At 46.5% G+C, this 12,221-nt stretch overlaps 1 protein-coding gene across 2 annotated transcripts; it reads left to right on the top strand.

Annotated features, from left to right (window-relative positions):
* The first annotated feature begins 249 nt into the window (after nt 1-249).
* LOC113014660 (uncharacterized) lies at nt 250-4,598 on the top strand. Of its 2 annotated transcripts, XM_026156330.1 has the most exons (5): nt 250-525; nt 1,320-1,347; nt 2,350-2,694; nt 3,115-3,228; nt 3,765-4,598. In XM_026156330.1, the coding sequence occupies exons 3-5, from the start codon at nt 2,553-2,555 to the stop codon at nt 4,124-4,126; spliced, it is 618 nt and encodes a 205-aa protein (XP_026012115.1). In that variant the 5' UTR covers nt 250-525; nt 1,320-1,347; nt 2,350-2,552; the 3' UTR covers nt 4,127-4,598. The 2 variants fall into 2 exon arrangements, with proteins under 2 accessions (XP_026012115.1, XP_026012114.1); XM_026156329.1 differs by lacking the exon at nt 1,320-1,347.
* Nucleotides 4,599-12,221: the final 7,623 nt, after the last annotated feature.

Here is a 12,221-nt window from a genome sequence, read left to right as displayed (position 1 = left end):
GCCGACAGCTTTTATAATACTAACATTTAAAGTCAGTTACTTTGGTCGTGATAAGCTGATCACGTGTGATTCTCTAATGATTATCTAACAATAATCTAATAATCTAATACCATGACTGTTAAAAACAGCTGGTTACCAGTACAATGATGTTCTGAATCACTGTCTCATATAAATATATATATATAAGACAATCTGTGTTATTATTTAGGTGTAACCCAACACACATTCTGAACAATCACAGAAATCCGGTTAAACTAAACTGACAGGTAGAGCGAGTTCATCCGCTGCAAAAGGTTTTCCTGCAACGACTTCTGCACAGCACCTTTTACAGGTGGAGGGAGTGCCACTAAGAAAACTCTGAGGTGAACGTACCAGCTCTAAATAGCTGCTGATGTCCTTTATCAGCAAAGGAAGTTTGACCAGGAAACTAAAACAGTTAAAGTGTCGCAGAAGAGAAGGAGAGGATGTTAAAATCACCGTTCTCTGTGTTTCTCTTCTGTTTGTTGCGACATCTGGACTGTACAGGTAAGCTGCGCGTACCTATGTGAATAAACCTGCTGGTTGCGGGGAGAGATGTGGGGAGTTTTACACTGTGTACTTTACTGCAGTGTCTTTGAAAGTCAGCGTGACAGTGTAGAGTAAATGTAGGCACACGGGTAAAGGTGAGACAGGGAAATGGATTCAATGGAGTCATCTTAAGTTTACTTTCATTTTGACGTGTCTGAACGTAATCGCGCTGACACTCGACACACAAACCTCGAATAACGAGCAGCTGAGACTCTGCTGTGCCGTAAACATTAAATTTGAACAAACTTCCGTATTTTGCCGTAAAATAGATCATATTATTACTAAGATTGATGCAGTTTTTGACAAAGTTAGTGCGCATGCTGAGGGCAGGATGCTTCCGCATGTCTGTCTGTCAGTGATGCGTGACAAGAATCCACAGATCAGGACTGTCAATAAAACTTGTTTGGTAACAGGACTGTAAGCTGAGCCACACTGACAAGAAACAGAAACAAGTTTGGAGAATCTCAAATTTTAGTTTTTACAGTGGTTTACTGCATTTATGGTTTAGTGAAGTTATGGTTGTTTTAAATAGTTACTATAAATCTGAAGTACAGAACCAAATTAGTTTAAATATGAATGCAGGTTAGCTGAATGAATGGATTGTTCAGGGTTTAGAAATATACTGGAAAATAATTTAAGGACATTTTAAATCAGTCAGTAATTATTAATAACAAATTTGTCTTGTTCTTATTCTCAATGATCCATGTAGGTAAATCCCAAAAGGTTGATTCTGTTCATCTGGATCTTTTCAGTGGGAGAAACATTTCATCACTGATCCAGGTGACGTCTTCGGTCTCAGCTGACTGCAGATTTCCCCAACCTTATAAACAGTGGATTGGCATAATGACTGAAACCAGCCCACTGAATCTAAGGAGCTTGGGAGAGACTGGACTTCTTTAAGTTGCTTGAAGACATTTCACCTGTCATCCAAGAAGCTTCTTCAGTTCTACGATCAATTGGTCGAGGGTCCCAGATTTAAGCCCTAGGGGAGTGTCCCCCCAAGAGGGACATGGACCCCCTAATGATCCTCTACCTAATCAAACAAGCCGAGGTCAAACAGATGTCGGTCACAAGAAACGTAAAGAAGTCCAGCCACTTTTCTTTCCACGCTCCTTAGACTAAGGCTACGTCCACACTAGCCCGGATAGATTTGAAAACAGCGTTTTCGTCTGAAAACGCTCTGCATCCACACTAGCGTTTTCAGTCGTTTTCACAGAGTTGCGCGTCCACATTGAAAGCGCTTATGTTCCAGTACTGCGCATGCGTGAAACGCAAGAAGATTAGGCCTGCCTCATTTCTGTCTGCCGTTTATTTACTTTGCGACTGTTGAAAAGTCTCTTTGAAAAGCACCGAGTTTTTTAAATGGACTAACAATGAGGTGGAGTTGTTTCTGCAAGTAACACAAAAGTACAAAGTTGCAAAAGTGAGTGAGAATTAAAGAATTTGAAGAAAAGCTCTCTGGAGCACGTACAGACTAATATTAATCTTTAACAGGGCTGTCAAACAAAACAACTGCTGTATAATGCCCTCCACTATCTTAGTTTAATTGGTCACATGACTGCATCATATGACTAAAATGTGTGGGCTTAATGGAGCTCACAGATTCTGCTTCAAGGAACATCATCATCATCAGTGTGTTTCATGTAACGTGGTCTGAGTGTTGTTTGACTGAGTGTTCAGGTTTGAGTCCAAACAGGTTAAAAAGGCCACTCTGCTGGTTCTGTGTTCATGTCCAACACAAAGCTCACATAACTGCTGAAAGCTGTTTCTTTCTCTCCTCAGTTTCCCAGCATGCATCTAGGGTGCAGGTGTATGAGGGGGCGGAGTTTGTCCTGCTGCCCTGTCAGGTACCAGCTGATGTTTCCAGTGACTCCACAGCTGTGGTGTGGAACCGTGATGAGTTCACGATCCCAATGGTCCACAAGCGTGTGCAGAGCAGTGACGATCTTACAAACCAAAACCTTCGTTACCTCGGTTGAACATCAATGAGAGCCACCGCTCTGCAGACTGGAGACCTCAGCCTCACTCTGAGGAACCCCACAGTCTCTGACAGTGGAACCTATACCTGCACCGCCCGCAAGACTGGAGACAATCTGAAGGAGATCCATGTGCAGCTGAAGGTCTCAGGTGAGTGGACAGAGGTTAGAGGTCAGCTGCAGAGGTCCTGAGGTCCACACAGACTTCATGCATAAACATGTTCAGCTAAAATAAAGTGAGCTGTGAGTGTTTCTGTCACAGAGGTTCCTATCTGCTCTAATAATAAGGTGTGTGCTCTGAGGTCATCTGGTTTCACAGACCTTTAGTCTTTTATGTGTGTTTGTGCTCAGACTGAACCTCATTAACTTTAAACTAACATCACTCTGTGAGGCCGAAACCTCAGAGTTTAAACTCAGAGAGTTTTACAGTGTCTGAACCCTGCGGCCTGTGGTTCAGTTCTTACCACAGAGTAACCTGATGATGCTCTGAGTAACACAGGTAAAATATTAATAACAGATTCATGTAATCATGTCATTGAACATGTTGGATGATCTTGTGTTTGTGTTACAGAACCTCCTCCCCGCTGGCCCATAGCTGTGGCATTCGTGGTTCCTGTGCTCCTCCTGGCTGTTATCTTTGGTGCCCTCGTGTACCATGCAAATAATAAAGTAAAGAACAGAGCAGGTTAGTGTGTGACACAGTAACTTCACTGACCTTCACCTCCAGTATGTTAATGCTGATGTCTGCAACCTTTTACCTCACACGTCCTTAAACTGCTGATCTGGAATCAGCCACAAACAGCAGCAGGTTCCAAACATCCCTGAAACTAATAACTGATGATGCTGATGATGATCTATCAGCTGTCCACACACCTCTGAACTATGTTAAGCGCAGAGGTGTGTGGAAGAACACAGGAAGCTTTCAAAATAAAATAAAAAAACACAGAACACAAAGAAAAATAACAAAATAAGAGCTTATTTTAAACTAATCATGAACTTCCTGTTAAAATATGTAGTCTGTCTGACCTTCAGTCCCAGACTGTTACTGCTGATGGATGGCAGCTGTCAGTGTGTAATCCATAGAGACCGCTGTGGTGTTGTCATGGTAACAGCCTTTTTACATGATGGAGGTGAATGTATCAGCTCATTGTTTCAGGCTCACACAGGTACTGTAACAAGTGAGCTCATGTTCAGTGTCACAGCTCTGCTCTCTTCTCTCAGTCTCCATGCTGAAAGCAGAGAAGGTGACAGAGGGGGCGGAGTATATCAAACTGCTCTGGGATAAGAGTGAAGTTCCGCCTGCTGCTGTCAGAGTGAAGTGGACACGTCTACAACCCAAACATGGACAGATCTGTGAGTGTGTGAAGGATCAGACGGGTCAGTGGAAGCTCGAGTCTGGTCCTGTTTATAAAGGTCGTGTACAGATGGATCAGCTGACTGAAGGAGACTTCACCCTGACTCTGATGAAGCCTCGCTGTGAAGATGGAGGTGTTTACTTGTTTGTCGTCTACGGCCAGGATGGAAAACCCCTTAAACTGACAATAGTGGCACTGTGGGTCAAAGGTCAGTATGAGAGACTGTGAGGTAGACTGAGCTGAGATAAACAGAAAATGAAGTGTCACTGCAGTCACACACAGTCACCGTCATAACACTGCTCATCCACATTAACCTGCACGCACCTGTGATATTATTACTATTATTAATATTATGCCGAACTTCTCACAGACTCTGATCAGTCACTGACATTCACAGAAACACTTTAGAATCTGTTTGGTTGCTGCATTTATTGTGAAGGAAACACAGGAAGTGGAGAGGTACACAGAAAACGGATCAGAGTGAGTGAGTGAAGGATGCTGGGTAAGATGAAGGAGGACGGCTGTGTCCCAATTCAGGGTCTGCAGCCTTAGAGTACGCAGCCCTAACGGGTCACAAGGGCCACGTACTCAAAGACCGCTAAAGCCGGAAGTGAGAGGCTTGTGAAATGGGATGGTCTGGCCTTCATCATGCTGCTCAGGTTGCCTAGCAACCATGATACTAACCACGAGAAACGTTTCATACAGCATTGTTTGAAAGAAATGAAGGAGAAAAAATATTTTTTGTTCATTCATTTTTTTAATGACATCACTTTGATCAGTTGAATATCTGTGGCTGAGACCACGGGACTGTAAAACATGATAGTTGGGCTTCATTTCTGTACTGAACAGTCAGTTTAAGCTAGTAAATAACAATTAGTTAATGTTGTTCATGAGACTAAAGTCATTTCACTTTGGTAATGTAAATATAATTTGGCCAATATTATAGTTATTGTCAGATTATTATAATATACACTCAACAAAAATATAAACGCAGCACCTTTGTTACTGCTCCCATTCCCCATGGGATGGACGTAGAGACCTAAAATTCATTCCAGATACACAATATAACCATCCCTCCCAAACAGTGGTCACAAATCAGTCCAAATGTGTGGTAGTGGGCACATCTGCTATATTGAGATAATCCATCCCACCTCACAGGTGTGCCACATCAGGATGCTGATCTGACATCATGAGTAGTGCACAGGTGTACCTCAGACTGCCCACAACAAAAGGCCACCCTGGAATGTGCAGTTTTGTCTCACAGCAAAATGCCACAGATGCCACAAGCAATGAGGGAGCGTGCAATTGGCATGCTGACAGCAGGAATGTCAACCAGATCTGTCGCCCGTGCATTGAATGTTCATTTCTCAACCATAAGCCGTCTCCACAGGCTCCACACTTTCAGCTTGATGTGTTTGTGGATATATGACTTTAATTATCCACAAAATCATCACATTCTCTGTAAGATTAAGGTCGACTATTGAACGGCGTATATTTTAAAGTAAAGGCTTTAAAACCAAGTTAGTACAAATAATAATAATGGATTGGATTTATATAGCGCTTTTCAAGGCACCCAAAGCCACTATTCATTCACTCTCGCATTCACACACTGGTGGAGGCAGCTACGGTTGTAGCCACAGCTGCCCTGGGGCAGACTGACAGAAGCGAGGCTGCCATATCGCGCTATCGGCCCCTCTGGCCAGCACCAGTAGGCGGTAGGGTAAAGTGTCTTGCCCAAGGACACAACGACCAGGACAGAGAGCCCGGGGATCGAACCGGCGACCTTCCGGTTACAGATACGCTTCCCAACCCCCTGAGCTACGGTTGCCCCACAAACATCACTAATGTCACATAACTTTGCCGACATGTGGCCAACAGCAATGTTTTAATGTTCTTCATTATTAAACATTTGCACATAAATAAGTGACATAATATTCAGTACTTACTTTTGAAAGTTTACTCTTCGGCCGCCCTGCTTCAGCCATGCACGTTTTTTTTCCGGCAAAATTATCCACACCCACCGCCGCGCTATGAAGTCTGGGCTATGGTGGGCAACGAAGGATACACAGACCCATCCTTAAAATTCAGGGCAATGAAGGACGCATTTCGAGCAGCCTTTGAATTGGGACAGCCTTCGTCGCGTTTCTGATGTAATCGGCCTTAAAATGTGGCCTTTAAGGCTGCAGACCCTGAATTGGGACACAGCCGAAGTGTGTGTTTCCACCTGAGATTATGGATCTGACCTCAGCTGTTCTTCATCACTCTCATGTTGATGGTGTCACTGATGTGTTTGTCCTCTGCAGAGACCTGGTGGAAAATCATCACAGGCTTGTCTGAGAGGAGAACCCTCGACACTGAAGAAAAGTAAGTGTTCAGTGAGTTTATCTGAAGGTTTGTCATGAATGATTCTCACAGTCATGATGTTTGACTTCATCCCCTCTGTGGACACATGTTCACATCATCATCATCATATTTACTTAAAAAACACTTTGAAACAATCACAGCTGACACAAAGTTCTGTACATTGGAACTAAATAACAAAATGACATAAGATATAAATAAAAGCCAAATAAAATACAAAGTAAAATAATTCATTAGAGAAACTAAGTCTCACTGAGTTTAAAAGCCAAAGAATAAAAGTGGTTTTAAGACGTGATTTAAAAGTGGACAGTTAAGAGGCTTCTCTAACGTGCATGGGCAAATTATTCCATAATTTTGAAACCACGATAGAGAAGGCCCTGTCCCCTCTGAGCTTCCTCCTGGATCTCGGTACCTCCAGGAGCAGCTGGTCAGCTGACCTGAGAGACCGACAGGGTATGTGGGGATGAAGAAGCTCAGAGAGGTAAGGCGGGGCAAGATTGTAAAAGCATTTAAAAACAAACATGAGAATTTTAAAATGAACTCTAAAAGACACAGGCAGCCAGTGCAGTGAGGCTAAGACAGGGCTTATATGCTCTCTTTTACAAGTTCCTGTTAGGAGTCGTGCAGCCGCATTTTGAACCTGCTGCAGACCCAAGAGCAACAACTGACTGACCCCCACATAGAGTGAGTTACAGTCGTCCAGGCGGGAAGAAATAAAAGCATGGATCACTGTTTCAAAGTGCTTCCTAGAAAGAAAAGATTTTACTGCTGCCAGTTGCCTTAAATAATAAAAACTAGACTTCACCACTGCTCTAATTTGGTTGTCCATCCATCCATCCATCTTCATCCGCTTTATCCGAGGCTGGGTCGCGGGGGAAGCAGCCTAAGCAAAGCAAATTTGGTCGTCCAATTTAAAATAACTGTCCAACTTAAATGGCAAATGGTAAATGGCCTGTATTTGTATAGCACTTTACTAGTCCCTAAGGACCCCAAAGCGCTTTACACATCCAGTCATCCACCCATTCACACACTGGTGAATGGTGGTAAAACCAAACAACAGGTTTAAAATAGACTTCCAGGCGTCCCAAATCACAGAGGACGACTCACAGGGACCACTGGGTCCAAACACCATCACTTCTGTTTTCTTGTCATTAAAATTTAAAAATGTTCAGAGCCAACCAAGTTTTAATGTCATCTAGGAATGTCATGAGAGGTTTTACGGAGATGCCATCCATCTGCTTGAGTGGCAAATAAATTTGGCATAACAATGAAATGAGATCCCATGCCTTCTAAAGATGGAACCCAGAGGCAATAAATACAGTAAATAGAGCAGTGGCCCTAAAATTGAGCCCTGTGGGATGCTGCAATTTGGGGTTAGTATCTTGCCCAAGGATATTTGGCATGCAGACTAGAAGAAGCCAGGAATTGAATCACCAACCTTCCAATCAGTAGATGACCTGCTCTACCGCCTGAGCTACAGCCACCCCACAAACCCTTAATAATGCAGATTCTGTGCTATGAAGGGTTTTAAAACCTGACTGAAAAACCTCAAAGATGCCATTATCATCTAGAAAATCTTTCAGTTGACTAAAAACAATTTCTCTAAAACCTTGGAAAGTAAAGGCAGCTTGGAAACAAGCCTATAATTAGCTAAAACTGTGTGATCAAGGCCAGGTTTTGAAATTTGCAGGAACCACACCAGAAGTCAGACTGCTGTTAATAATGTCAAGGACATACTGCTCTATACTAGGAAAAATTATTTTAAAAATTGTGGAGGAAAAGGATCCTGAGGGGAACCTGCGGGCTTAATATTGTCATGATCCTGGGCCATGTTGGCCCAGCAGTCTTAGTATTCATGTCTTTTTGTGTATTGTTCCTTATTTGATTTCCCCTTGTGACTTTTATCCCCTGTGTGCCCCTCTATGTATCTGAGAGCCCTCGTCTCCCCTCCTTGTGTTTCATTCCATGTTTCCCCAGCCCACTATGCCCGTGCTCTCTCTCTCCTCCGGTCTGCACCTCTGTGTACTTCCTGTTTTACTTTGACAGTCTCCCGTCAGTGTTGTTTACTCCTGCCATGTCTTGTTATGTTTATCTGTGTCAGCTGTGCTCCCATGGGTGGCCACTTCCCCTGATCATCCCTCTTGTGTATTTAGTCTCTGTGTTTCATGTAGTCTGTGTCGCGTCGTCTGTGTTCCCACCCTCCGTGTTTCCATGCCCAGTCTTTTGTATCCCCAGCCATAGCATAGATTGTTCCCAGTTTAGGTTTGTTTAGTTCCTGCTCTTGTGCTGCCCTCATTCTTGTTTGTTTCTTTCGTGATCATCAGCCACAATAAAAGGCTCGCTTTTGTTTAAGTGCACTCCCGTATCCTCACTTGTGTTCGCACCTGGGTCCTCAACACACTCTCCACACGGTCTGCCACTGCGACCGTGACAGTACGACGCGACCATGCCGGACCCAGCGACACAAGAGAGTGGGATCATCCAGACGGTGGAGTCGCTATGTAGCAAATGGCTGCAGTGTTCCGGAGTGGAGGAACGGGAGGAGTTAGCCCGCCAAGTGGGAGTATGCGCGTCTGTATTTCCCTGGTTATGGGAGGCACTACACCCGCTGATCGTTGACTTTCTCGTCACCGCTCTCCAACTCCGTCCGCAGCCGCAGCTGCCCAGTGTGCGGGCTGCGCCGCCAGAGCCCTGCTGTTGTCCTGTTTCCCCGCTGCTTCGCGAGCCAGACGCAGTTAGGGTCGGAACGGTGAGGCTCACCACCGTCACACCATCCGCTCGCGCCTCATCGGCTTCCGGGTCTTCACCGCGGTCTGGCCACACGGCGCAGCGCATGGAGATGACGGAGGCCATAGACTTTGGTGAGGAAGAGCGGCAGCAGGTGTTACGGGCTTATCGGGAGGACGAGCTCCGGTGGAAGCCCTGGCTCATTCTGGAGGAGGAACTCACACCTGTTGCATCGCCTACCAGCCGCTCGCCCTCTCCACCCCGCTCGGACTTCACTTCCCCTGCCTCGCCTTTAGCGAGGATATGGGCAGAGGATGAGATTGCCGCTACGTCACCCTCTGCTTTGGTGGCATCAGCGTCCATGGCACCAGCTACCAGAAAGAAGCGGCGCCGGCGCCGCTGTTGCACCGCGCTAACTCCGGTGAGTGACTGTGTTTTTGTGCCTCACGATCCTTCTATGGAGAAGAGGGAGATGAGCATTGATTTGCCGGGGCCGGAAACTATAGCGGAATTGTGCTCCAAAGCCGACAGAACTGTGTTTAGTTGTTCAGAAAGACCTACTACGGAAATCATGGAGGCCGGCCTCTGTGAGCGGCAGCAAGCAGCTTGCACCCACGTAGAGGAGGAGCTCCGGGGAATGCCGTGGCTCACCCCCGATTGTCAGCACATCTTTCGGGGAACACGCCTGGCTCTCGGGGGCCCTCGGAGCTGCCAGGGTCTGCCACCCCTCACTTCCCCAACAGCCAATGCTTCAGCCTCAGTGGTTTCCTCAAGGAAGAGGCGACATCCACGTCGCCGCATCACCATGCAGCAGCTGGAGGTTGGTGGAACTCTCGTTTCCTCTCGGACTCCGTTAATAATAGAGGTTAGTGACAATCTTTCGCCTCAAAGTCTTCCTGAGTTGCTGGAATGTGACTGTCATGAAGGGTTCGCAGACGCTCCAGAGATAAAGACAATTTCTACATGTGCTGGAGGAGCGATAGCGACCCAGTGCTCCTCAACACCACCCATTCTCTTGCTAAACGATGAAAGTATTGATCTCGAACTCATGTTTGGTGTGAAGGGTGGTGATATAACCTCTGGTCATGAGCGGTGTGACTTTAATAATGACACCCTGTCTGTACCCGGTGATCAACTTGACTGTTCCTTAGCTCATCCATCTTGTGACTCATCTACTTGTTATGAATTGTGTAAACCAGAGGAGAACAATTCAAAGCGATCTCTGAGTGATGCTCTCACTCCTGTACTCAACAAGCACAATTCACCTGAGTTTTGTGTTCCAGGTCAAGAGAACAGTAATGGCAATGTGGTCTATGCTCTGAACTCTAAGAGTGAATTGTGCCCCCCGGAAGAAGATGGGGCACACATGTCTGAACCATGTAGCTCCAGCACCCCTCAGGGTGCAGGGAATGCTGAAGCTGAGATCTGGGCCTCCGATACTGTCTCTAATGGTCATGTTTTACCGTCAGTTTGCGTAAATTTGGAACCATGTTCTTTTGATTCTTCTAAATCATTTCAGGATGGGGTGTTGGTTGGGAGTACTACTGATATAGTAAGCTCACAGTCTGCACCACCACTGGCAGCCACAGCTCTATTAGACACTGTGTTAGCGGCACCTCCATTCATAGATGACTCAGAGTCTCTGTCTAAGTCAGCTTCTGGTGGGGGGGCTAGCTGGGGAATGCAGGCCTGAGACTGCGAAATACCAGGCCGAGCCGCATGATTCCTGTCAGTCAGAGCATAATGAGGCTTCAATCCCCTCTGACAGCATCACTTTTGATTTGTTTGTGACTAATGTGGTCACTGCTAAAGCTAATGGCTCTGTCAAACCAATCACAGAAGAGTTTATTCAGACTCTTGCCGTTAACCTAATGCCAGCCATCCCATCAGAAGGAAGTGTAACTACTGTGTGTGTAAGCACAGACACCGATGAGGTTACAAGTCCACCACATGACTGCAAAATGAGCGTGTATGTGTCTTCTTTGACCAGTTGTGCCGACTTAATGGATGTCCAGGAACCTAGCCGTGAACTGATTAATCATGTTTCTAGGAACGGTTCAGTTATAAATGCAGCTCATGTGGTCGAACTAGCCCCTTTGGTGACTGAAACCCTGTCACAGGTGGACACTGAAGAAACGTCACGTTGTCTTCCTGTGACAGAGGAAATAAACTGTGCTGAGAGCCTTGGGGGTCCACTTTTCGAACAGGGTTTGTCCATAACAGTTAACTTGCTTGCTAGGAATGGCGAGATTTCCGCTAGAGATGGTGCAGAGACTGTTACTGACTCTGGGCAATATTATGGGGTAGATGCTGCCTGTGTGTTCAAGATTAATCAATGTAATTCTGGTGAGGGTGAGGCAGCCAATCTGAGTTTGTGTTTTTCTGCTTCTGAGTTAAAAGAACCAAATACTGAGAATAAAGACTCTGACTTTATGTTTGTGAAGGAAAACGAGAATATGAATTTGGACAATGACAGGCAGACCTCTGAAAGGAACACACACCTAGTACTTGGCTGCGACACCACTTTCTCCCAGACTGCCATGGACATGTCTGTTCTGGGTTCTGAACCAGACGGTGACCAAATGAATAATGTTTTCAGGGGTGATCTGGTGGGAAATGAACCGTGTGATGTTACATTAAATTCCCCAGAGAGTCAGCGGCATCTTTCTTCTGCCAGGGTAACGGCTCAGCCCCCTGCTCAGCTCTCTGTTTTGCCAGGGGTCTCCATAACTGCTCATCCTGCATCTGTAGCTGAATGCCTGGGTGTGCCACTTCAGCACCCTGCAGCAGGCACACCACTTCACGCCACATCAGCTGGAGGGTCCGAGGGTCCCGTCCAGCCTCACGCCACGTCAGCTGGAGGGTCCGAGGGGCCCGTTCAGCCTCCTGTCTCCGCTGGAGGGTCCGAGGGGCCCGTTCAGCCTCCTGTCTCCGCTGGAGGGTCCGAGGGGCCCGTTCAGCCTCACGCCACGTCGGCTGGAGGGTCCGAGGGGCCCGTTCAGCCTCCTGTCTCCGCTGGAGGGTCCGAGGGGCCCATTCAGCCTCCTGTCTCCGCTGGAGGGTCCGAGGGGCCCGTTCAGCCTCGAGCCACGTCAGCTGGAGGGCCCGGGGAGCCCGTCCAGCCACCATCTACTTCTGCGTCGTCTGGTCCAGCCGCAGCCTCTGCTTCTGCAACGCCTGGTCCGGCCTCCGAGCCTTCATCCTCCACGCCTGGTTGTTACACCCCCGTCCAAAG

The sequence above is a fragment of the Astatotilapia calliptera genome, chromosome 22, assembly GCF_900246225.1.
Source record: "Astatotilapia calliptera chromosome 22, fAstCal1.2, whole genome shotgun sequence".
NCBI classification, from domain to species: domain Eukaryota; kingdom Metazoa; phylum Chordata; class Actinopteri; order Cichliformes; family Cichlidae; genus Astatotilapia; species Astatotilapia calliptera.
Note: the sequence above shows the minus strand (reverse complement) of the source record. Positions and strands in the feature narration are given on the sequence as shown.

Excerpts from the sequence above, each read along its gene's own strand:
- LOC113014660 (XM_026156329.1), top strand. The coding sequence starts at position 2,553 with ATGAGAGCCACCGCTCTGCAGACTGGAGACCTCAGCCTCACTCTGAGG. Across the intron at positions 2,695-3,114 it reads TGTGCAGCTGAAGGTCTCAG|AACCTCCTCCCCGCTGGCCC; the intron begins GTGAGTGGACAG and ends TTTGTGTTACAG. Across the intron at positions 3,229-3,764 it reads TAAAGTAAAGAACAGAGCAG|TCTCCATGCTGAAAGCAGAG; the intron begins GTTAGTGTGTGA and ends CTCTTCTCTCAG.